The sequence below is a fragment of the Hippocampus bargibanti genome, linkage group LG07, assembly GCF_051943395.1.
Source record: "Hippocampus bargibanti isolate YZ-2025 linkage group LG07, ASM5194339v1, whole genome shotgun sequence".
Lineage (NCBI taxonomy): Eukaryota > Metazoa > Chordata > Actinopteri > Syngnathiformes > Syngnathidae > Hippocampus > Hippocampus bargibanti.
In genome coordinates, this window is record NC_142740.1 from 27732108 (window position 1) to 27754959 (window position 22852).

A 22852-nucleotide genomic window follows, 5' to 3' on the forward strand; every position below is an offset into this window, starting at 1 on the left:
TAATCTCGCTATCTCGCTGGCTATCTAGCTAGCTATCTAGCTGGCTACCTTTCTACATATCTTATTGATGTCTATTTGTTATCTAGCTGGCTACCTAGCTGGCTATCTATTTGATATCTATTAGCTAGCTGGCTCGCTCTCTAGCTGGCTATCTATTAGTTATTTATTGGCTAGCTAATCTGGCTATTTAGCTGGCTATCTATTAGTTATTTATTGTCTACCTAATCTCACTATCTAGCTCGCTATCTATTAGTTATTTATTGTCTAGCTAATCTCGCTATCTAGCTGGCTATCTAGCTAGATATCTAGCTGACTACCTTCCTACATATTTATTTGATATCTATTTGCTATCTAGCTGGCTACCTAGCTGGCTATCTATTTGATATCTATTAGCTAGCTGGCTCGCTCTCTAGCTGGCTATCTATTAGTTATTTATTGGCTAGCTAATCTTGCTATTAAACTGGCTATCTATTAGTTATTTATTGTCTACCTAATCTCACTATCTAGCTCGCTATCTATTAGTTAATTATTGGCTAGCTAATCTCGCTATCTAGCTGGCTATCTAGCTAGATATCTAGCTGACTACCTTCCTACATATTTATTTGATATCTATTTGCTATCTAGCTGGCTACCTAGCTGGCTATCTATTTGATATCTATTAGGTAGCTGGCTCGCTCTCTAGCTGGCTATCTATTAGTTATTTATTGGCTAGCTAATCTTGCTATTTAGCTGGCTATCTATTAGTTATTTATTGGCTAGCTAATCTCACTATCTAGCTCGCTATCTATTAGTTAATTATTGGCTAGCTAATCTCACTATCTAGCTGGCTATCTAGCTAGATAGCTAGCTGACTACCTTCCTACATATTTATTTGATATCTATTTGCTATCTAGCTGGCTACCTATCTGGCTATCTATTTGATATCTATTAGCTATCTGGCTATCTCTCGAGCTGGCTATCTATTAGTTGTTTATTGGTTAGCTAATCTCGCTATCTATTAGTTATTTATTGGCTAGCTAATCTCGCTATCTAGCGATCTATCTAGCTGGCTACCCTGCTACATATCTATTTGCTATCTAGCTGGCTACCTAGCTGGCTCTCTATTTGATATCTATTAGCTAGCTGGCTGGCTACCTAGCTGGCTATCTATTTAATATCTATTAGCTAGCTGGCTAGCTCTCTAGCTGGCTATCTATTAGTTATTTATTGGTTAGTTAATGTCGCTATTTAGCGGTCTATCTTCTAGCTGGCTATCTTGCTGCGTATATATTTGCTAACTAGCTATCTAGCTAGCTATCTAGTAGTTATCCATTACCCAGTTAGCTAACTTTCTATCTATTTGAGTTATTTCACGTTGAGTGAACGCTGGCGCATGTGGCTGCCGCTGCTCACCCACAGAAGAAAAACATTTATTTTGACTGTAAAGTGACCTTGAGAGTTTTTGAAAGGCGCTTAGAAATGAAATGGATTATCATTATCATTATTATTATGATGATGACGATGATGATTACTATGATGATGATTCCAAAGGTCAAGCATAGCTTTAGAGCCATTTTGGCCTTCCTCTTCGTGACATCGCCACCAATTTGCGGTGCCGCTCGGGCGCCGTTGGGTCGCCGGCGGCCTTTCAAATTCCAATGAATGAGCGAGCGAGCGAACGAACGAACGCTGTCATGTTGCAGTTGGTCTAATCCGATGTAATCCCGGCCCCATCCCATCCACTCTGAGCCCAGGGGAAAGATTGGCCAAAGGGGGCGGGATTAGCAAACGCGGCGTCTGCGGGTCGCCATTGACATAAAAACAACAAAACAAAACAAATACCCGCACACGATATCACGCCGCTTGCGCAAGCGCATCAATGTGACGCGGTTTTGAGGGAGACGCGGGGTGTCATTCGGTTTCATTTTAGGGCAGGGCTGTCAAACTCCGGTCCTGGAGGCCTGTAATCCTACATGTTTTCCATTTCTCCCTGTTGCGACACACCTGTTGCAACACAGCCTCAGGTGCGTTGCAACAGGGAGACTTGGAAAACATGTAGGACCGCCGCCCTCGAGGACCGGAGGGCCGCTCCTTAATGGTGGCCATTTAAGAAATTTGGAGGGATCATTAGCTGGTTATCCGTTAGGTGTCTATTAGCTAGCTAGCTAGCTGGCTATCTATTAGCTATCTTACTACCTATTAGCTATTTGTTAGCTAGCTAGCTTTCTATCTATTTGAGTTATTCCGGGTTGACGCTGGCGCATGTGGCTGCCGCTGCTCACCCACATAAAAACATATCCCATGACTGTAAAGTGACCTTGAGAGTTTTGAAAGGCGCTTAGAAATGAAATGTATTGTTATTATGTATTAAGGCCCAGCAGGTGCCGCTCAACATCTCTTTCACCGCTTCCCGTTTATTTTTATTTTTTTGTCGACGCCACGTTAATCCGTCGTCAGACCCTTGCCTACGGCGTCCGTATAACAGGATTGGACATGTTAGCCAGCGCGGACGTGGCCGCCAGCTGTTGATGGCGGCGCGGGGCGGGGCCAGGGAGGGGCGGGGCTTGGTTAGCGTCCGGCCGCGTACTTAGCGCAGAGCGCCGCAGCATCCCGGGAAGATGCGCCGGATGCCGAGGCGGGACCTGGAGCGATAGAAGCCGTCAATCAAGCGAGCGCTCAAAGTGGTTTTTCTTTGGGTATCATCTCAACGCCCGCATGGCGGCCTGAGGGTGGCGGGCGGAGGGCGAGCGGAGGGCGGGCGGGCGAGCATGGCGCTGGCGCTGGAGGCCGTTTGGCTGAGGGTGAAGAACGTCTGCAAACAAAATGGCCTCCTGATCATGTCGGTGTTGGCCGTGGTCATCGGATGCCTGCTGGGATTCTTCCTTCGGACCAAGCGGCTCTCCGAGCAGGTGAGCGACCATCGCGCATAATCTTTATTGACAAGTATGTAGAACACACAAGGAATTTGTTTCCGGTAGAACACGCTGCACTAGTATCATCACAAGAAAAATGGAGACACTATACAGTTCTATTTGGGTAACTGTGTAGAGGGTTAATGGTGACGGGGAAAGAAGCTCTTTAAATGTCTGCTGGATTTGGTGCAAGTAGCGCCTGCCTGAGGGGAGTCGCTGGCAAAGGTGGTGGGCAGGGTGCGAAGGGTCCAGTCACATTTTCCGTGACCTTGTTTGGATTCAGAATCACAATCATCTTTATTGCCAAGTGTGTAGAACACACAAGGAATTTGTCTCCACTACATGGATCGGTAGTGCCTGCCTGAGGGGAGTCACTGGAAAAGGTGGTGGGCAGGGTGCAGAGGGTCCAGTCTGATTTTTTTTTTTTTTTTGACATTTTCCGCACCCTTGTTATCAAGCTATTCCATATAAAGAGTCACTGGAAAAGGTGGTGGGCAGGGTGCAGAGGGTCCAGTCTGATTTTTTTTTTTTTTTTGACATTTTCCGCACCCTTGTTATCAAGCTATTCCATATAAAGAGTCACTGGAAAAGGTGGTGGGCAGGGTGCAGAGGGTCCAGTCTGATTTTTTTTTTTTTTGACATTTTCCGCACCCTTGTTATCAAGCTATTCCATATAAAGAGTCACTGGAAAAGGTGGTGGGCAGGGTGCAGAGGGTCCAGTCTGATTTTTTTTTTTTTTTTGACATTTTCCGCACCCTTGTTATCAAGCTATTCCATATAAAGAGTCACTGGAAAAGGTGGTGGGCAGGGTGCAGAGGGTCCAGTCTGATTTTTTTTTTTTTTGACATTTTCCGCACCCTTGTTATCAAGCTATTCCATATAAAGAGTCACTGGAAAAGGTGGTAGGCGGGGTGCGGGGGGTCCAGTTGGATTTTCTGCCCTTTTCCACGCCCTTATTATCAAGCTATTCCCTATAAAGAGTTGCTGGAAAACGTGATGGGCGGGGTGCAGAGGGTCTTGTTGCTGGAAAAGGTGGTGGCCACGGCGGGGAGGGTCCAGTCGGATTTTTCGGCCTTTCCCGTGCTCTTGTTATCAAGCTATTCCCTACAAAGAATCGCTGGAAAAGGTGGTGGGCAGGGTGCGGAGGGTCCAGTTGGGGTTTCTGCGCCCTTGTCTAGCTTGTTGACTTCCTTACGCGCGGTGCCCGAGCAGCGACAGCAAAGTTGGCGTGCGGTGTCACAAGGTAACGCCGCCCGCCCCATTTGTCATCCCGTCGGCCATGTTGCTTGTTTACATGCGGCAGGCTGCCCGCTGGCCAAAGCCGCCGGCAGCAAAGGTTTTCAAAACAGGGATTAGTGGGGGGGGGCATTGGGGAAGAAAGTTGAGTCGTGCGTGTGTGTGTGTGTGTGTGTGGCGGGCGGGCGGGCAGGTGCGTTGCATTTGCGTGTTGGTCCAAATGTGCGCGTGCGTGCGTGCGTGTCTTTGCTGGCCGTTGATCCGGCTGTCGCACAGCAAAACTAAGCCGCCGGCCGGCGCTTTGCGGCTGCCAGCAAAGCGCTTTAGCCGGCCTCCATTAGGCCTCGTCCTCGTCCTCGTCCTCCCGCGCAAGCTCGTCTTCCGGTTTCCGTCCTGGTGTCACACCCGACTGCAAATGGCCGTCTTCTTTGTCCCCGCGCAGGAGGTGAAATATTTCCAATTTCCCGGCGAGCTCCTGATGAGGATGCTGAAGATGCTGATTCTGCCTCTGGTGGTGTCCAGGTAGTCGCGCCGCCCTCTTCCGTCCTGCGTGCGTGCGTGCGTGCATGCGCGTCGCCGAGAGGCTAGCGGGGATTAAGCGGGGACGCCGCTAAGCCAGCGCCAGGATGAAATGTATATAATAATAAAAATACATTTCATTTGTAAGCGCCTTTCAAAACTCTCAAGGTCACTTTACAGTCACAGGATCAGTTTTTCTGTGGGTGAGCAGCGGCAGCCACACCCGCCAGTGTTCACTCAACCTGGACTAACTCAAATAGATAGAAAGTTAGCTAGCTGGCTATTAGCCAGTTAGATAATTAATAGATAGACAGATAGATAATAGCTAGCTACCTAATTGATACCCAGCCAACTAATTGATACCCAGCTAAATAGCTAATAGCTAGCAAACAGATAGCTAGTTAGGTAGCCAGCTAGATAGCTACTTAGCAAATAGTTATCAAATAGATATGTAGCAAGGTAGCCAGCTAGATAGCTATGTAGATACCCAGCTAGATAGCAAGATTAGCTAGCTAACAGATAACTAATAGATAGATAGCATAAAGATAGCAAATAGATAATAATATAATAATAATACATTTTATTTCTAAGCGCCTTTAAAAAGTCACAAGGTCACTTTACAGTCACAGAATCAGTTTTCCTGCGGGTGAGCAGCGGCAGCCACATGCGCCAACCCGGAAGTAACTCAAATAAATAGAAAAGTAGCTTTCTAGCTAGCTAGCTACCAGATAGCTGATAGATAGATAGCCAGCTAGCTAATAGATAGATAGCCAATCGATAGCCAGCTACCAGATATCCAACAAATAGCTAGCCAGCCAGCTAGACAGGAAATAGATATCGCGAGGTAGCTTAACCCATTCGCTGTCATTCCCGAAATGTCAACTTGCCACTCGCGCGTCGCCGACACGCCGTGGCGTCTTCAACCCGGCGTCCGTTGACTCGGTTGGCCCGCCAATGACCTCCGTGTGACCTCCGTGCGACCTCCCTTTCAGTTTGATGTCGGGCCTGGCGGCGTTGGACGCCAAGTGCTCCAGTCGTCTGGGCCTGATCACCGTCTCCTACTACCTGTGGACCACCTTCGTGGCGGTCGTGGTGGGGATCGTCATGGTGTCCGTCATCCACCCGGGCGGCGCCGCCCAAAAGGAAGACTCGGAGGAGAGCGGCAAGCCCATCATGAGCTCGGCGGACGCGCTGCTCGACCTCATCCGGTGAGTCCTCTCCTTCCTTCAGTCTGTTTCAGAATCACAATCCTCTGGATTGGCCGAGGATGTAGAACGCACAAGGAATTTGTCTCCGCTAGAACGCGCTGCACTAGTATCATCATCAAAAAGACATCTTCTTCCATCACCGTTTGGTGCGGGGCCGCCACATCAATGGATAAAATCCCACTTCAACACCCTGCCCACCACCTTTTCCAGCGACTGCCCTCAGGCAGGCGCTACCGATCCAAATCCAGCAGACATTTAAACAGTTTCTTCCCCAGTCGGTCGCCGCTAACCCTAAACAGTAACTCACATAGAACTGTATAGTGTCTCCATTTTTCTTATGATGATACAAGTGCAGCGTGTTCTACAGGAGACAAATTCCTTGTGTGTTCTACATACTTGGCAGTGAAGATGATTCTGATTCACTGCAAGAATCCTAACAAGGGTGCTGAAAATCCTACTGAACCCTCCGCACCCTGCCCACCACCTTTTCCAGTGGCTCCCCTCAGACAAGCGCTACCGATCCAAATCCAGCAGACAGTTCAACAGCTCCTTCCCCTGTCGCCATGAACTTTCTAAACAGTAACCCAAACAGAACTGTCTAGTGCCTCCATTTTTCCTTATCATGATACTAGTGCAGCAGCGTGTTCTAGCGCAGACAAATTCCTTGTGTGTTCTACATACTTGGCAATAAAGATGGTTCAGATTCTGATTTTAAAAAGTTGTTTTCTAGACTTGGAACAGATTCTTTTTTTTCACATTGATCATAATGGAAGGTATGGTTTCGGTTTTTGAACTAATCGTTTTTCTAACAGGTTTCTGGAACGGCCTATGGTGGAAAACCGACGTATCACTGTAGTTTCGCCACCACCACATGTACAGTATAGCAGTATAGTGCCTCCATTTTTCTCATGATGATACTAGTGCAGCGTGTTCTACTGGAGACAAATTCCTTGCGTGCTCTACATACTTGGCAATAAAGATGATTTTGATTCTAATTCTGACATGACAAATAAGTATGGAGGACACTCATCTAATCTAATCTAATCTAATTCCGTTCTATTTGGGTGACTGTTTTGAGAGTTAATGGCTTAGGGCAGGGGTGGGCAAACTTTTTGAGTCGCGGGCCGCATTGGGTTCTAGAATTTGACAGAGGGGCCGGCCGGGCCAGAAGCATTTGGAGGGAGTGTTTGGGCCGGAAATACTAAACCCAAAGCATTAAAGGACAACCGACGCCTCTGAACAAGTTATGTCCATAATTTATAAAATCACTTCAAATGACTTTGACTGAGCGTATTTGACAAAGATTCCACAGCATATAGCTATAGTTTACTTTTTAAGACTTGCGCTGAATATTCACAAAGTCTTGTTTTCGAGTTGATGACGATCCCCATGTGACGTCACGTTAGGACCGCCCCTGACCGAGAAAGCGACACGCAATGCATTTTGGGTACTTTGTCTGGTCTGAAAACTTTGTGTTGATGGCGAAATTAGAAGGAAAACACAACACATAAATAACGCCATGGTGAATCGTTGTGTGTTGCACCAAGACAACTATTTGATATTCGCTGACACAAATTCTCAGCTGACAAATCAGCCCATTTGCAACAGAGCTTGGGCGCAATCTTCTACATTTTCTGGGTGCTACATTGCTGTCATTGATATTGGAGGACTCCTTTAATCGATTGCAAACATTTATGCTTTCCTCTTCAGAACTATTAGAATCATATTCATAACTGGATGAGTAACAAGAAAACATCTTCTCCGAATCTGAAGCCATTGTTGTTTGGATTCTCCAGCAAGACAAGACGTCTTGGCGTGACGTCACGAACAAGGGGGTGGGACCTTCTGAAACTGGCCATTTCCGGATTCATTTTGAAGTCATTTTTATTGGTGTTTTTCATTGAACTAAAAATATTAGCCTGCCTGATTTGGGTATTTTAGATGCTATAAAACGTTTTTTTGATGTCAGTGGGAAACAAAAAAAATGGCGCTGGTTGTCCTTTAAATGTAGTGTGTACAAACCTCATAGCACAGTAAGAACACTACAACCCAATTTATTGACTGTCTTTCAAATATGAAAAATATCCCTGATCAGTTAATAAATTTGTCTCAAGGAATATGGCGTTTACATACTATTTCGCAGATACTTGGAGGAGGAAATGGAAATAGATTAAAATAACATATGCACTGTGATTTATCAAGATTGCGTCTGTTTTTAAGTTTTCATTGAAGGGGCAAAGTTAAAGAAATGCGACCTCTGCACTGTGAAGCCGGTGTGCTAACCACTCGACTACCGGGCCGCCCAAAATCAACATTTATTGAAAAACGGAATCACTTTCAACATTCAAAACATATTATTCCACAATGAAATATTCAAGCTCAATAATACCTACTTGTGTTAAATTCCGCCAAATCATAGTTGGTTTGTCCTGACCGCGCGCTCAACAAACTCCTCACTGACACCCTCGCCTTCACGCGCAAAACAATACCTAACGGGCCGTATGTGGCCCGTGGGCCATAGTTTGCCCATGTCTGGCTTAGGGGAACAAACTCTTTCATAATAATATTAATAATAATAATAATACATTTCATATGTAAACGCCTTTCAAAACTCTCAAGGTCACTTTACAGTCACTGCATCATTTTTTTCTGTGGGTGAGCAGCGGCAGCCACATGCGCCAGCGTTCACTCAACCCGGAATAACTCAAATAGATAGAAAGCTAGCTAGCTATTAGATAGCTAACAGATAGCCGGCCAGCTAGCTAGCTAATAGATAGACAGCTAGCTAATAAGCTAGCTGGATAGATAGCTATCAGATAGCCAGCTAGATAGCCAATAGATAACGAATCTGCTGGATTTGGTGCGCGTGGATCGGTAGCGCCTGTCTGAGGGGAATTGCTGGAAAAGGTGGTGGGCAGGATGCCGAGGGTCCAGTAGGACTTTCAGCGCCCTTGTCTTGATTCTTGCAGTGTGCATGTCCACCAGAGTGGCTAGGGCAGATTGTTCCGCTGTCCGTTGAAGTTGGACAGTCAGGACAGCGTCCCTTTCTCTGATAGTCTCGCAGGGGTCGGAAATCCCTGCTTGGTTGGCTCGGGTCCCGCCTTGAGGGCAGGAGTCACTTTGTCAAAGTTGCCCATTTTGTCTTGGACCAAATGGTTCTCGCCCGTGGAGTTCACCAGGGATTCCATCCAGGACCAGATTGGTTCCGTCCGTGCGCCCGACCTGTAATGCTAGCGGGCCATTATGCGTCTTACCGTACGTGCCGACGGGTCAAGTCTCTCCGTCGTCTGAACAAAAAGGGATTCCATCCAGGACCAGATTGGTTCCGTCCGTGCGCCCGACCTGTAATGCTAGCGGGCCATTATGCGTCTTACCTTCATGTGTCGACGGGTCAAGTCTTTCCGTGGTCTGAAAAACGGGATTTTGAATGGAACCCCTTTGTCCCGCAGAAACATGTTCCCGGCCAATCTGGTGCAGGCTACCTTCCAGCAGGTAAACCCCCCCCCCCCCCAAGGGAACTCTTGATCATCCATCGTGTCTTTGGTCTTGTTGGCCACCCGTTCCGCAATCATGTTTGTCGTCTTCACCTCAGTGTCACCAAACCCTCTCGATCATCTCGCTCACGATGGTGTCCCCTGTCTTGTCGGTCGGTCGCTCAAGGATCTTTTGCACCGTCCAGTACTTTTCTTCGTGTCCTCCACTCGCAGTCCATCCATCCATCCCAATCCAGCCTCTCGCTCCCTCCCAAGATGTCCTCCGTGGCGCATTGCTCTTTGGTTTTGGACAGTATCGAACCAGCAGCCAGTACACGGTGCAGACCAAGTCCGCGTCGGCCCGGACGCCGTCCCAATCGGTCACGCGGCGACCGCTCATCTACGGCATCCGGGACGACAACGGGAGCGATGTCCAGAACTTCTCGCTGGACCTGACCCCGCCCCCGGACGTCCTGGTCAAAACCAGGGAGGGGACCAGCGACGGGATGAATGTCCTGGGCATCGTCATCTTCTCCGCCACCATGGGTAAGCTTTGCCGGCTCGGGATGAAGACTCGGCGGCGCCGGGCGGTTCTCACAACGTTGCGTCGTTGCAGGCATCATGTTGGGCAGGATGGGTCCAAACGGCAGCGCCTTGGTCAACTTCTGCCAGAGTTTGAACGAGGCCGTGCTCAAAATCGTGGCCATCGTTATATGGTAAGTCGACGGCACGTCAGTAACTGGAACCCGATTGGACCACCGTGACGGCGTCAGTAACTAAAACCCGATTGGTTTCCCCGTTGTGACGGTCCTGCCGCTCCGCCCCGGTGCCGCAGGTACTTCCCCTTCGGGATCGTGTTCCTGGTGGCGGGTAAGATCTTGGAGATGAGCGACCCGTCAGCCATGGGCAAGAAGTTGGGCTTCTACGCCGTCACGGTGGTCTTGGGCCTGGTGCTGCACGGCCTCTTTATCCTGCCCGCCATGTACTTCTTCATCACCAAGAAGAGCCCCATCGTCTACATCCGCGGAATCCTCCAGGCGCTCCTCATCGCCCTGGCCACCTCGTCCAGGTAACCGTCGGCGGGTGGCCGGACTCGGCGCGCGGCGGTCCGGTTCATTGCCCGCCGTTTGCCCGCAGCTCGGCCACGCTGCCTATCACCTTCAAGTGCCTCCTGGAGAACAACCACATCGACCGGCGGATCATCCGCTTCGTTCTGCCCGTGGGCGCCACCATCAACATGGACGGCACGGCGCTCTACGAGGCCGTGGCCGCCATCTTCATCGCGCAGGTCAACAACTACGAGCTGGACTTTGGCCAGATCATCACCATCAGGTCGGTGTACGCAGCATTCCACCACCTTGGCGCGGCTCCTGTCTGTCTCGCTTTTGTCGCAAAATATTCACAGTTTGCCTTGATGGTTAGCACGGTGTCCAAGTCATGGCCCGCGGGCCAAATCTGGCCCGCCACATCTTTTTATTCGACCCGTGAAAGCAAATCAAATTTGGGAAATTCCATGCTGATTTATCAAGTTAGGTAGTGACCGAGCTAGCTAGCTAACAACCGAGCTAGCTAGCCAGTGACATTGCTAGCTAGTTTTCTCTCCCGGCTTCCTACTTGCATTTCGTCCACGTCGGCCCCGCGTGACCGATGACCTTCCGTGACCTTCCTTCCTCTCTCCAGCATCACGGCGACGGCCGCCAGCATCGGCGCGGCGGGCATCCCCCAGGCGGGCCTGGTTACCATGGTGATCGTGCTGACCTCCGTGGGGCTGCCGACCGACGACATCAGCTTGATCATCGCCGTGGATTGGGCGCTGTAAGCGGTTCGCGCGTGGAATGCGGGCGACGGACGCTTTTGTGACCCACGTGACCTTTTGACCCGTGCAGAGATCGGTTCCGGACGATGGTCAACGTCATGGGCGACGCCCTCGCCACCGGAATCATGGCGCACATCTGCCGGAAGGACTTCATCAAGGAGGGCGACGGGGTGAGCGCTCGCCCGCCCGTTTGCCGTGTAGACCCACCCCCTGCTTTCCTACTTCCTGCTTCCTGTTTCCTCACCTGACTCGTCACTTCCTCCCTGGCTTGCTAACTTAGCGCTTTGTCGACTTCCTGCCGTGATGACCCACCTCCTGCTTTCCTACTTCCTGCTTCCTGTTAACTCACCTGACTCGTCACTTCCTCCCTGGCTTGCTAACTTAGCGCTTTACCAACTTCCTGCTGTGTTGAATCACTTCCTGCTTTCCCGCTTCCTGTTTCCTCTCCTGACTCGTCACTTCCTCCCTGGCTTGCCAACTTAGCGCTTTGTCGACTTCCTGCCATGTTGACCCACTTCCTGCTTTCCTACTTCCTGCTTCCTTTTGCCTCGCCTGACTCGTCACTTCCTCCCTGGCTTGCTAACTTAGCGGTTTGTCGACTTCCTGCCGTGTTTCTACTTCCTGCTTTCCTATTTCCTGCTTCCTGTTAACTCACCTGAGTCGTCACTTCCTCCCTGGCTTGCTAACGTAGCGCTTTACCAACTTCCTGCTGTGTTGAATCACTTCCTGCTTTCCTGCTTCCTGTTTCCTCACCTGACTCGTCACTTCCTCCCTGGCTTGCTAACTTAGCGCTTTGTCGACTTCCTGCCATGTTGACCCACTTCCTGCTTTCCTACTTCCTGCTTCCTTTTGCCTCGCCTGACTCGTCACTTCCTCCCTGGCTTGCTAACTTAGCGGTTTGTCGACTTCCTGCCGTGTTTCTACTTCCTGCTTTCCTATTTCCTGCTTCCTGTTAACTCACCTGAGTCGTCACTTCCTCCCTGGCTTGCTAACGTAGCGCTTTACCAACTTCCTGCTGTGTTGAATCACTTCCTGCTTTCCTGCTTCCTGTTTCCTCACCTGACTCGTCACTTCCTCCCTGGCTTGCTAACTTAGCCGCTTTGTCCACTTCCTGCCGTGTTTCTACTTCCTGCTTCCTACTTCCTGCTTCCTTTTTCCTCACCTGAGTCGTCACTTCCTCCCTGGCTTGCTAACGTAGCGCTTTACCAACTTCCTGCTGTGTTGAATCACTTCCTGCTTTCCTGCTTCCTGTTTCCTCACCTGACTCGTCACTTCCTCCTTGGCTTGCTAACTTAGCCGCTTTGTCCACTTCCTGCCGTGTTTCTACTTCCTGCTTCCTACTTCCTGCTTCCTTTTTCCTCACCTGACTCGTCACTTCCTCCCTGGCTTGCTAACGTAGCGCTTTGTCGACTTCCTGCGGTTCTCTGACCCCGCGTTTCCTGACCCCTCGGCGGCGCGCAGATGCCGCTGGTGTGCGAGAGCCACGTCGGCGCGGCCGCTTCTCTCACGAACTGCCGTAGCAGCGACGGCGTCCTCCGGCCGCCGGTCCCGCCCGAGGTGGCGCACCTCATGCGGCTGGAGGAGGGCTTGCGGCCGCCGCCCGACAGGAAGAAGCCGCGCGTCCCCCCTCGACATTCCAGACGGAAAAAGCAGCACCCTGCGGCGGACGCTAACGGCCTGGAGACCAACGTGTGAAGGACGCCGACGACGGAGGGACGTCTTTGGACCTATTGTCCGCCTGCGGAATTCTTGATGATCTGCGGGTGGACCTGAACCGCTGTTGCTTGGACGCTGCCTTAAGACTCTGGAGGTACGATCCTGTGAAGCCGTCGAATGACCCCTTTTGGTGCAAAACACCAAAAGGGAATGGAGTCATGTGACGGCTGGAGGCGCAGAACCCTTCCCAAGCGCCCGATGGCCTCCAGGAAGTCCGGACATCAGGTTCCTGCCTCTGTGGGTCGCGAGCGGCTTCAAGCTGAGCTTGGAGTCTCCACCAAAATGTTCTCCGCGCTGAAACGCTCAAACGGTTGGTTAGCACGTCCCCCAGAGGTGCGTGTTCACCTTGTACCAGTGTGGCTTTTCTCCGGGTAGTCTGGTTCCCTCCCACATTCCCAAAACGTGCACGCCAGCTAAATGGCAGCATTCTAAATTGTTCTGGTTCTAATTTGCAATATCAGCGGCACTTTGACAAGCCCCATGCTAACTTTAGCATCAATATACTTCTGCGAAACACGGCAGAAAGCAAGCGTTCAAGCAGTGCAAAAGTTAGAGGACACCGGGGCAGACAACTGTGAAAAGTTGCCTGCCCGGCCATAAAGTTGCCTGCTTGTTGCAAAGTACAAAGTAGTTTTTTTTATTAAGGAAGTACCTAGCACAAATACTCCCTTGCTTAATTGCTGGTAAATATCCCTTGTGGAAGATTTGGCTCCAGTTGTCGTTTGTCGTCATGGCGCACAATGCAATGTTTGCGTTGCGTTGTCTGCCACAAGCCACGTCAACTCCTCTTTCTAAGCGCCTTTCAAAACTCTCAAGTACACGTTACAGTCAAGGGATAATGTACGTTTACGTTTTGTAGCGTCATCAATTTTGTTAGCTTCTTTTGAAGCTTTCTGCTGGGACTGAGCTAACAAAAGAAGCTAACAAAATTTACGGGGCTACAAAACGTAAACGTACATTATCCGGTGACTGTAAAGTGTACTTGAGAGTTTTGAAAGGCGCTTAGAAAGAGGAGTTCACGTAGCTTGTAGCGGTTTGCTTGTAGCTTTTGCTTTATTGAATAAAGCAAACGTTTGATTAGAAAAAAAAATGTGTTTTTTCTTTTCTTCAAGAAGTTGTCGGCCACTCGGGCAACAAGTTGTACGCCCGACGTAGAAGTTGCACGCCCCGGGCGTCCGGGCAGACGTTATTTCAGACACTGATTCGAGCTAATGAGCTATGTGCAGGCTAGCGAGCAGTCATTTCGTGTATGGACCCAGCAAGTTGACTTTCATTCCGATCGTTTGGATGGATTTTTACCAATCATGAAGAATGGAAAACTATTCATGTTCATGGTGAGTATGATCATAAAGTTATTGTGAATAATGCATTGGGACATTTGTTGCAATCACGTGCGTGGCTCTCACTGAAAAATATTTCAACATATTTGACTTTTAGTCAAAAAGGTTCTTGAGCGTCATTTTTAATGCAAGTTAAACAGGGTGATGAGTTGGCTCGCTAACATTGCAGTTGTGAAACAAAAAACCTAGCAAGAGCGTGGCAGGAAGTGCTAAGTTAGCGTGTTGTTGCCGTACAATGACTACTTCCGGGTCGAGTGAACGCTGGCGCGTGTGGCTGCCACTGCTCACCCGCAGAAAAACTGAGACCTTGAGTTTTGAAAGACACTTAGAAATCAAATGTATGTTGATGATTGATGATGATGATGATGATTATTGTTATTATCATCCTTTGCTAGCTATTTGCTATCTGTTAAACATTGGTTTGCTATCTAGGTCGCTATCTATTAGCTATGTAGCTGGTTAGATATCTAGCTCGGTATCTGTTTACTATCGATGGGCTAGCTAGCTAGCTAGCTTTCTATCTATCTATTTAAGTTACTTCGAAATTGAGTGAATGCTGGCACGCGTGGCTTCCGCTGCTCACCCACAGAAAAACTGATCCTGTGACTGTAACGTGACCTTGAGAGTTTTGAAAGGCGCTTAGAAATGAAATGTATTGTTATTCTAAATATTATTAAAAGCAAAGGCACAAGATGGGCTTGCGTCCAAGTGGACATCCAAGCAGCCCAAGCTAACTTTCATCCGGTATCCCGCACCAGGAATGTCTCGGGAAGGCCTCGCCGCTTCAGTCCCGTCAAGGTCACTCGGGTCGCTGGGGTCGCTGGTGGTCTTCCTTGTCTTCCTCGTCGCCGTCGCCGCCCATTCCGCCGCCGCTGCCGATGTCCAGCACCTGGAGCTGGCTCAGGTGAGCTAGCGAGCTCTCGTCCACCGCCGACGCCGACAGACGGTTGAACCTTCCGAGTCAGGTCAGATGCATCAACTGTCACTCGTATGATTGACGGCAGGACAGTATGCTATCTTGCCGGCTGGCTAGCTATCTGGCTGGCAATCTGTTAGCTTAATAGCTATCTAGCTAGCTATCTCGCTGACTATTTGCTGAATAATAATAAGAATATATATCTATCTAGCTAGCCATCTATTAGCTATTAGCTAGCTAGCACGTTTTCCATCTATTTGAGTTACTTCCGGGTTGAGTGAACGCTGGCGCTTGTGGCTGCCACTGCTCACCCGCAGAAAAACATCTAACAGTGACCGTGAGAGTTTTGAATGCCGCTTAAAAATGAAAGGTATTATTATTATTATTATTATTGTTTAGCTGGCTAACTATCCTTTAGTTATATTTTGGCTAGCTAGCTAACTTTATAATAATAATACATTTAATTTCTAAGCGCCTTTCAAAACTATCAATGTCACTTTACAATCACAGGTTAAGTTTTTCTGTGGGTGAGCAGCGGCAGCCACATGCGCACACTCAACCTGGAAGTAACTCAAATAGATAGAAAGCTAGCTGGCTAATAGATAGCTAGCTAGCTATTTAGCGAGTTATGTTAAGTTCATTGGATTGGATTTGCCTTTATTAGTCTCACAGTGGAGAAATTTACATTTCACAGCAGCAAAGTGATTCATTCTTTCAGCATTCTTTCTCCTTATTGTCTGTTACAAATTAGCTAGATAGCTATTTAGCTAATAGATAGCTATTTGAGTTATTCCGAGTTGAGTGAACGCTGGCGCGTGTGGCTACCGCTGCTCACCCACAGAAAAACTGATCCTGTGACTGTAAAGTGCCCTTGAGAGTTTTGAAAGGCGCTTAGAAATGAAATGGATTTGATGAGCCAGCAGACGCCGAGCTGTTCCTGGTGTCCAAACGCCACCATGTCTTTCATTCTTCATCCTTTCCATTTCCTGCGATTGTCGCAAAACATCTGGACCAAGTCATGACATTTTCTTCAGACTTCCACTTCCTGGAAGTGTCCCAATACTTTTGTCTGGGCTGCCGATTTCTGGGACATGTATTTCTTTCCAGAAGGTGTCGCTATACTCTTGTCTAAAGCCCACGGTCCTTTGATTGAAAGTATCCGCTGCCCGGCCGGTGTCAGATTCGACGCTAGCAAATCGATGCTAATGGACAAAGTCACGCGGTGATTGTTGCCAATTGTTTTTGCGACTTGAGATGTGGTGCGCGGTCTTACCGCAAGTAGATCCCTTTGATATTGGGAGTGCCTTCAAAGGTGGAAACGGGAATGCTGGCGATACGGTTCCTCTGCAGGTAAAGGTACTCCAGCGACTCGGGCAGGTCAGCCGGGACGTGCGACAGCAAGTTGCTGGACAGGTCCAAAGTCTGCGAGGACCAGACCGCAGGGTCAGCAGAGAAAGCATCGCAAAGGCCTTGCAAAACGGAGTAGCTCAAAGCCAGGACTGCGGTGTGAATCTTTTGCGAGCTTGCTGCGGTGAGAAGCATTTGTCGGCTGCCGACATCGACAGTGATACCTCGCTTTACGAACCCCTTGGCTTACGAACGTTAAATTTCTGAAAATTTGACCTTGGCATACAAACTATTTTTCGGGATACACACGCAGTGCCGCAATGAGTGATGCGTCGTTCGCGAATGAGCCCGTTCTCCTAACAAGAAAATGGCAGACGATTGTTTTTGTCCTCTATTCCCCGCCCCACTCATGCCGCGTGATTGGTCAAGAACGCAGCAGTGACTGGGGGGGTTAAACATTAAAGAGATAGGCAGACGGCAGAGAGAGAGTGAGAAAATGGATAGGAAACAGTGACATTTGGACTCGTTTCAACTTTGCTAGTTCAAAGGCAGAGTGTGGACTGCAAGGTTAAAATATCCCATCAATCTGGCTCCATAAATAACCCGCATAAGCCATCTGTACCCTTGATGCAAAAAGCTATCGACCCAGCTAAATAGAACACAATTGATGAGGAACAAGGTAAAAGTATCGCAGAGAAAGCACCTACAAAGGATCATTCCTCAAGATGGTGACCATCACAAAGATCAATAAAACCACTTGATGAGACAGTACAGTTTATTTCTTTAATTACAATACCATACCACATTTATCATACACAAAATAAGGTATATTTTGTGTAGTTTTAAGGCTGAGAAAATTGGAAAGTAGAAAATGATGTTTTATGGGGACCTGGGAACGGACTATTCTCATTTTAATGGTTTTCTATGGGCAATTAATTTTTGGGATACACACTTTTCGCCTTACACACTCTGTCTGGGAACCAATTAAGTTCGTAAGCCGAGGTATCACTGTACTTTGTGTTAAAGGAACAGATATGGACTGGTGTGTGTTGTTTTCTGGATTTTGGGGACGGCGGATGCTTGAAGAGGAATAGGCAAAATGCCAGGACCGGGTTCCGAAGCTCAAGCGGCCAATCTTTTGGGACCAAAAATCCACTGTACTTGTCAAGCAACCCACTTTCCGCTTGAAAAGTGCTGAGGCACCTGGACAATGGGGACCGCCCAGGAAGGTCCCGCTTTGCGTCCACACCCGGTCAACCGACACTCACCGTCAGCGCACCGAGCTCCATCCAGGCCCCCTGGTAGACGGAGTTGAGCCTGAGCTGGTTCTCGCTGAGGATGAGCTTCTCCAACTGGTTCATGCCCGTCAGCGCTCCGTCCGGGATGGAGGCCAGCTGGTTGTTCTTCACCTCCAACACCTTCAGGCTGCGAGGGAGGCCGACCGGCAGCGCGTGCAAGGCGTTGCCCGACAGGTGCAGGGTCTCCAGTAGGCGGAGCTTGCGGAAGGCGTCGCGGTGCAACTTGCCGTTAGTCAGCTGGTTGTAGCTGAGGTTGAGCTCGGTCAGCGCGTAGAGCAGCGCCAGGTCGTTGCGGCCGATTTCCGAGATGGCGTTGTGGAGGAGCACGAGGGTCTTGGCCCGCCGCGGGAGGCCCCGCGGAACGCGTTCCAGTTGGTTGTTGTACATGTGAAGCGTGTGCAGCTTCTTCAGACCCTGGGAGAGAAAACCAGAGAAAGCCACTAGTGCAGGCGGCGGCAAGGAGGTGGTGGTGGTGGTGGTGGTTGGCATTCCACGTCACCTCCGAAATGGCGGGTCAAAGTATACCTGGAAGGCGGAAGGGTGGATGAAGCGCGAACGCAGCTTGTTGTTGTGAAGCAGGAGGTACTCCAGGTTGCGCACGGAACCGAGGGCGTCCGCTGGGATGCTGCGGATGGAATTCTTCTCCAGGTGCAATAGCACCAGGTTGCGAGGCAGACCTTTGGGCACCACGCTCAAGTTGTTGTTGGACAAGTCCAAGCACTCCAGGCTGTTGAGCTGGCTGGAAGACATCGAGATACCATCGGACCGCGGATCTCCAGGAAGGCCGTGACTGCGCTTCACCCAACCTGAAGGTCTCGTTGTCCATGCCCTCGTTGCTCAGGAGGTTGTTTTGCAAGTAAAGCTCCCGTAGGTTCCGCAAGCTGTCGAAAGCTCCGGATGGGATTTTCTCCAGTTTGTTGCTCTGTGAAGGGACACGGCGACGTCAGCACGGCACTGTCTGCCGAGGACGCGAGGTGTCCCGCCAGCGACCTTCAAGTGAAGGCGATACAGGCTGGAGGGCAGGTTCTTGGGTACGGTACGCAGGAAGTTGCTGGACATGGTGAGGATCTCCAGGTTGTCCGAGGCGTTGAACATGGCGTCGGGAAGCCCGCCGTCCGTCAACTTGTTGTTGTGGAGGTAGACGGACCTGGGAACATTGGTTTGCGGGCGTCAGGGGTACGCAAGAGGAATGCGGGTGCCGCGGTCGTACTTCAGGCGGGGCTTGTAGCCAAACGTGTATGGGAAGATCTCGGTCAGCTGATTGGCGGCAAAGTCGGCGCTGATCAATGAGGGCGGCAAGGCCTTGGGTGCCGAGGTGAGCTGAAAGAACAGGAGGAGTCTGACCCGGGGCTAGCAACACTTGCTACGCTGCCGGAGGGAACACCGAGGGGCTTGCCGCTACCCGATTGTTGGCCAGGTACAAATACGCCAGCTCTTCCAACATCTCCAGACCTTCGTCTTCCAGACCTGGAAGAGAGCGGCGGGTCATTGCCTTCAAGGGTTCCACTTCCAACAGTTTCTGTCCACGAAGCCGTCTTTGGGCCAGAGACGGTAGTGCGATCGACGGTTCGCCAACCCATCCGTCCAAACCTGGAGCCCGCCGGCACACGAGCGCTGGGATGTGGGGATCCACTGTGATGCCACCTACTGGATTGGAGTGAAACAGAAAGTAGACATAAATTCCTGACCGTCTGTTGTGAGCCAGTTGTTCTGCAAGTTGAGGGTCTCGAGCAGATGCAGGTGCGACAGGTGTTCCGCCCTTATCTCCTCGATTTTGTTGTTCTGTCGCAGGGGGGACAAAACACAATAGGTTGTTCCGCCCTTGGCCACGAGTAGCAACGCCGACGCCTTGCACCTGTAGCGCCAGCTGGCGAGTGGTCGCCGGCAGGCCCGCGGGGAAATCCGTCAAGTCCACTCCGGCGCAGTCCACCGCCCCCTCGGCCGCGCAGCTGCAGTCCGCCGGGCATCGGTCGGGGTCCGACTTGGTCTCCGGCGGCCCGCTGGGCTCCTCCCCCTGAGCTCCGGTCGAGATCTGTCCCAGGACCAGCAGTCCGGCCAGCGCCAGCACAACGCTGGCTTTCCGCGGGACGGAATGCTTGGGAAAGGCCATGCTCGCCACCCGAGGCCCCTATCTGCTCCAGAAACGGGACATACTGGATGGACTTGGATGGAAAGCCAACAATTATCAACGTGCACACGCTCTGATTACAGTGATACCTCGGTTTACGAACCCCTTGGCTTACGAACATTTCGGTTTACAAACGTTACATTTATAAACATTTTACCTTGGCATAGGAACTATTTTTTGGGATACACCACAATGACTGATGTGTCGTTGGCGAACGAGCCCGTTCTCCTAACAAGAAAATGGCAGCCGACTCATTTTTATCCTCTATTCCCCGCCCCCAGTCTTCGGTTAAAGCCACGTGATTGGTCAAGAATGCAGCAGTGAGGGAGGTGGTTTAAACAGGCAGACGACAGAGAGAGGGAGAAAAATGGATAGAAAACAGTGAAATTTTGACTCATTTCAACTTTATTGATAGTTCAAAGGCAAAGTGGAGACTGCAAGGTTAAAATTCCCATGAAACAGACTCCACAAATAGCCATCTGTACACTTGATGCAAAAAGCTATCAACCCAGCTAAACAGAACACGATTGATGAGGAACTAGGTAAAATGATCGCAGAGAACGCGCGGCAACTTCACTCGGATATCGTCAAGAGGCAACCTGGAAGTTCGTCATCCATTGATGATTTCAAGGCTAGCTTTACTTTTAAGCGTCGTCGTACAGGGATTCATAGTGTCATTCGTCATGGTGAGGAAGCCAGTTCTGACGAGAAAGCTGCCAAAGCTTACAAGGGATTATTCAAGATGGTGGAAGAAGAAGGCTACGTTCCTCATCAAGTGTTTCATGCTGATGAAAGCGGCCACTCCATGCCATCAACGACCATCACGAAGGTCAATAAAACCACTTTATATCATCCAGTACATTTTCTTCCTTTCATGACAATACAATAGCACATTTATTAGACATAAAATAAAGTCTATTTTGTGTAGTTTTAAGGCTTATTTAGTAGAAAATGATGTTTTATGGGGACCTGGGAACGGATTATTCTCATGTTAATGGTTTCCTATGGGAAATATTTTTTTAGGATGCACACTTTTCGCCTCACACACTCTGTCTGGGAACCAATGAAGTTCGTAAGCCAAGGTATCACTATTTGGAAATGGATCGGACCTGTCACAGCATGGCGCTAAACATGGCGCTAAACATGCAACCGTGGCGAAGAAAGGGACTGACCCGCGGCGGCGGCGGCGGTCGTGTGGCGGCGGACGTCAGATAATCAAGCGCAAATGCTCCCGTGCGAAGGCAGCGACTCGTCCCATAGCAGCGTCGGCGGCGGTCTGACGAAAGTTGCGCAGATGCCGCGCCCACCCCAGCCAGCCAGCCGAGGAGGAGGAGCAGGAGACGTGGACTCGCTCCTGTTGATTCAAGAGCTCCTTCTGGAACCAATGAAAAGTCGCTGTGGTCCGTCTTGGATCTGCTCCACGCTTGGATGGGAAAGATTATTACGGGATGGATGTGATGACGCGGCATCTATCATCTCGCCGTCGGAGTTGGAGGTCACGCCGCCGCAGCTCACGATTTAACTTTTTGACCCAGGTGGCTACCTCGCTGGCTGTCTATTAGCTCTTGCTGGCTAGCCATATAGCTAGCTATAGATTAGCTAGATAGCTGGCTCGCTATTAGCTAGATGGCTAGCTTTCCATCTATTTGAGTCATTCCAGGTTGAGTGAACGCCGGCGCGTGTGGCTGCCGCTGCTCACCCACAGAAAAAAAATATTCTGTGACTGTAAAGTAACCTTGAGAGTTTTGAAAGGGGCTTAGAAATGAAATATATTTAGCTAGCTCGCTTTCTATCTCTTTGACTTATTAGCTCGCTAGCTAGCTTTCTATCTATTTGAGTTATTAGCTAGCTAGCTGCCTTTCTATCTATGTGAGTTATTAGCTGGCTCTGTAGCTTTCTATCTATTTGAGATATTAGCTAGATAGCTAGCTTTCGATCTATTTGAGTTATTCCAGGTTGAATGAATGCTGGCGCGTATGGCTGCCGTTGCTCACGAGCAGAAAAAAAATATTCTGTGACTGTGAAGTGACCTTGACAGTTTTGAAAGGCGCTTATAAACGAAATGGATTATTATTATTATTATTATTTTATTATTATTGTTTGCTGTCTGGCTAGCTATCTATTACCTAGCTATCTCGCTAGCTATCTATTAGCTGTCTGGCTATCTAGCTTAATGTCTGGCTAGCTAGCTATTAGCTCTCTATTAGCTGTATAGTTGCTAGGTAGCTTTCTATCTATTTGAGTTATTCCAGGTTGCGTGAACGCTGGCGTATGTGGCTGCCGCTGCTCACCCACAGAAAAAAACATATTCTGTGACTGTAAAGTGACCTTGAGAGTTTTGAAAGGTGCTTATAAATGAAATGTATTTATTAATATTATTAGCATTTGCTATCTATTAGTTATCTGGCTGGCTATCTATCTAGGTATCTGTGAGCTATCAATTGGCTAGCTAGCTTTGAGTTACTTCCGGGTGTCGGGTGGCTGACACCACCCGACACTTTGGCGGCCTGGAAAGAAGGCGCAAACGAGGGCTAGAAGGGAGGAAGGCCAGTCCGGACTTCTTAGCGCCGGCGGGCCCGTCGAGTCGGCGCCGTGGCCGTCCGGCGTGTTGCATAACGCGGCGTGTTACACAACCTGGTGATTTATCATCTTTGTCTGCGGCAAGTCGCAAGAAAGCCAATTTGTGATTGGAAACAGATCTCGGGATGATGCAAGACGAGCTCAAACGCAAACACTTTGCCGCCGTTGCATTTTGCCGGCCCCCGCACACACACACTTTTTGATCTTGACAACAAGTCAACAATCGGTCGCTCAAAACAACCAACCGTGATCCACATTGATATCTGGAGAGCAGCCGGGTGACCGTAGCGCACTTGACATCCCATTGGTCGACAATGTCGCCCCTCCCCTTTTGGCTGCCCATTATCTTTGGACTTGACCTTTGACCTCATTTGGAGTCAGACG

At 49.5% G+C, this 22852-nt stretch overlaps 2 protein-coding genes across 8 annotated transcripts; one reads left to right on the plus strand and one right to left on the minus strand.

The window, feature by feature from the left end:
* Positions 1–1269: 1269 nt before the first annotated feature.
* On the plus strand, positions 1270–13715 carry LOC148896071 (excitatory amino acid transporter 5-like). 4 transcript variants are annotated; one of them, XM_089001108.1, is made up of 11 exons: positions 1270–2888; positions 4570–4649; positions 5639–5854; positions 9304–9346; positions 9447–9873; positions 9944–10043; positions 10163–10396; positions 10465–10659; positions 11008–11142; positions 11214–11313; positions 12605–13715. In XM_089001108.1, the coding sequence occupies exons 1-11, from the start codon at positions 2748–2750 to the stop codon at positions 12836–12838; spliced, it is 1905 nt and encodes a 634-aa protein (XP_088857234.1). In that variant the 5' UTR covers positions 1270–2747; the 3' UTR covers positions 12839–13715. The 4 variants fall into 4 exon arrangements, with proteins under 4 accessions (XP_088857234.1, XP_088857235.1, XP_088857237.1 ...); XM_089001109.1 differs by having other exon boundaries at positions 9642–9873; positions 12605–13714; XM_089001111.1 differs by having other exon boundaries at positions 2738–2888; positions 9562–9873; positions 12605–13714.
* A 588-nt stretch (positions 13716–14303) lies between these two features.
* podn (podocan) lies at positions 14304–21215 on the minus strand. Of its 4 annotated transcripts, none has more exons than XM_089001113.1 (11): positions 21061–21215; positions 19616–19895; positions 19449–19542; positions 19163–19227; positions 18971–19080; positions 18751–18907; positions 18567–18682; positions 18286–18499; positions 17731–18174; positions 16389–16537; positions 14304–15152 (listed from the first exon to the last, which is right to left on the minus strand). In XM_089001113.1, exons 2-11 carry the CDS (start codon positions 19868–19870, stop codon positions 14999–15001), a joined length of 1758 nt encoding a protein of 585 aa, XP_088857239.1. In that variant the 5' UTR covers positions 19871–19895; positions 21061–21215; the 3' UTR covers positions 14304–14998. The 4 variants fall into 4 exon arrangements, with proteins under 4 accessions (XP_088857239.1, XP_088857240.1, XP_088857241.1 ...); XM_089001114.1 differs by having other exon boundaries at positions 19616–19892; positions 21061–21211; XM_089001115.1 differs by having other exon boundaries at positions 19616–19892; positions 20998–21178.
* Between the last annotated feature and the right edge of the window lie 1637 nt (positions 21216–22852).

What these genes read in the sequence shown, in the direction of transcription:
- LOC148896071 (XM_089001108.1), top strand. Translation starts at nt 2,748, where the DNA reads ATGGCGCTGGCGCTGGAGGCCGTTTGGCTGAGGGTGAAGAACGTCTGC. An exon ending in ATCGCCGTGGATTGGGCGCT is followed by an intron (nt 11,143 to 11,213) that starts GTAAGCGGTTCG and finishes TGACCCGTGCAG; the next exon opens with AGATCGGTTCCGGACGATGG. An exon ending in TCATCAAGGAGGGCGACGGG is followed by an intron (nt 11,314 to 12,604) that starts GTGAGCGCTCGC and finishes GGCGGCGCGCAG; the next exon opens with ATGCCGCTGGTGTGCGAGAG.
- podn (XM_089001113.1), bottom strand. Translation starts at nt 19,870, where the DNA reads ATGGCCTTTCCCAAGCATTCCGTCCCGCGGAAAGCCAGCGTTGTGCTG. An exon ending in CAACTGGCTCACAACAGACG is followed by an intron (nt 19,228 to 19,448) that starts GTCAGGAATTTA and finishes GCTCTCTTCCAG; the next exon opens with GTCTGGAAGACGAAGGTCTG. An exon ending in TGGAGCTCGGTGCGCTGACG is followed by an intron (nt 16,538 to 17,730) that starts GTGAGTGTCGGT and finishes TGGTCCTCGCAG; the next exon opens with ACTTTGGACCTGTCCAGCAA.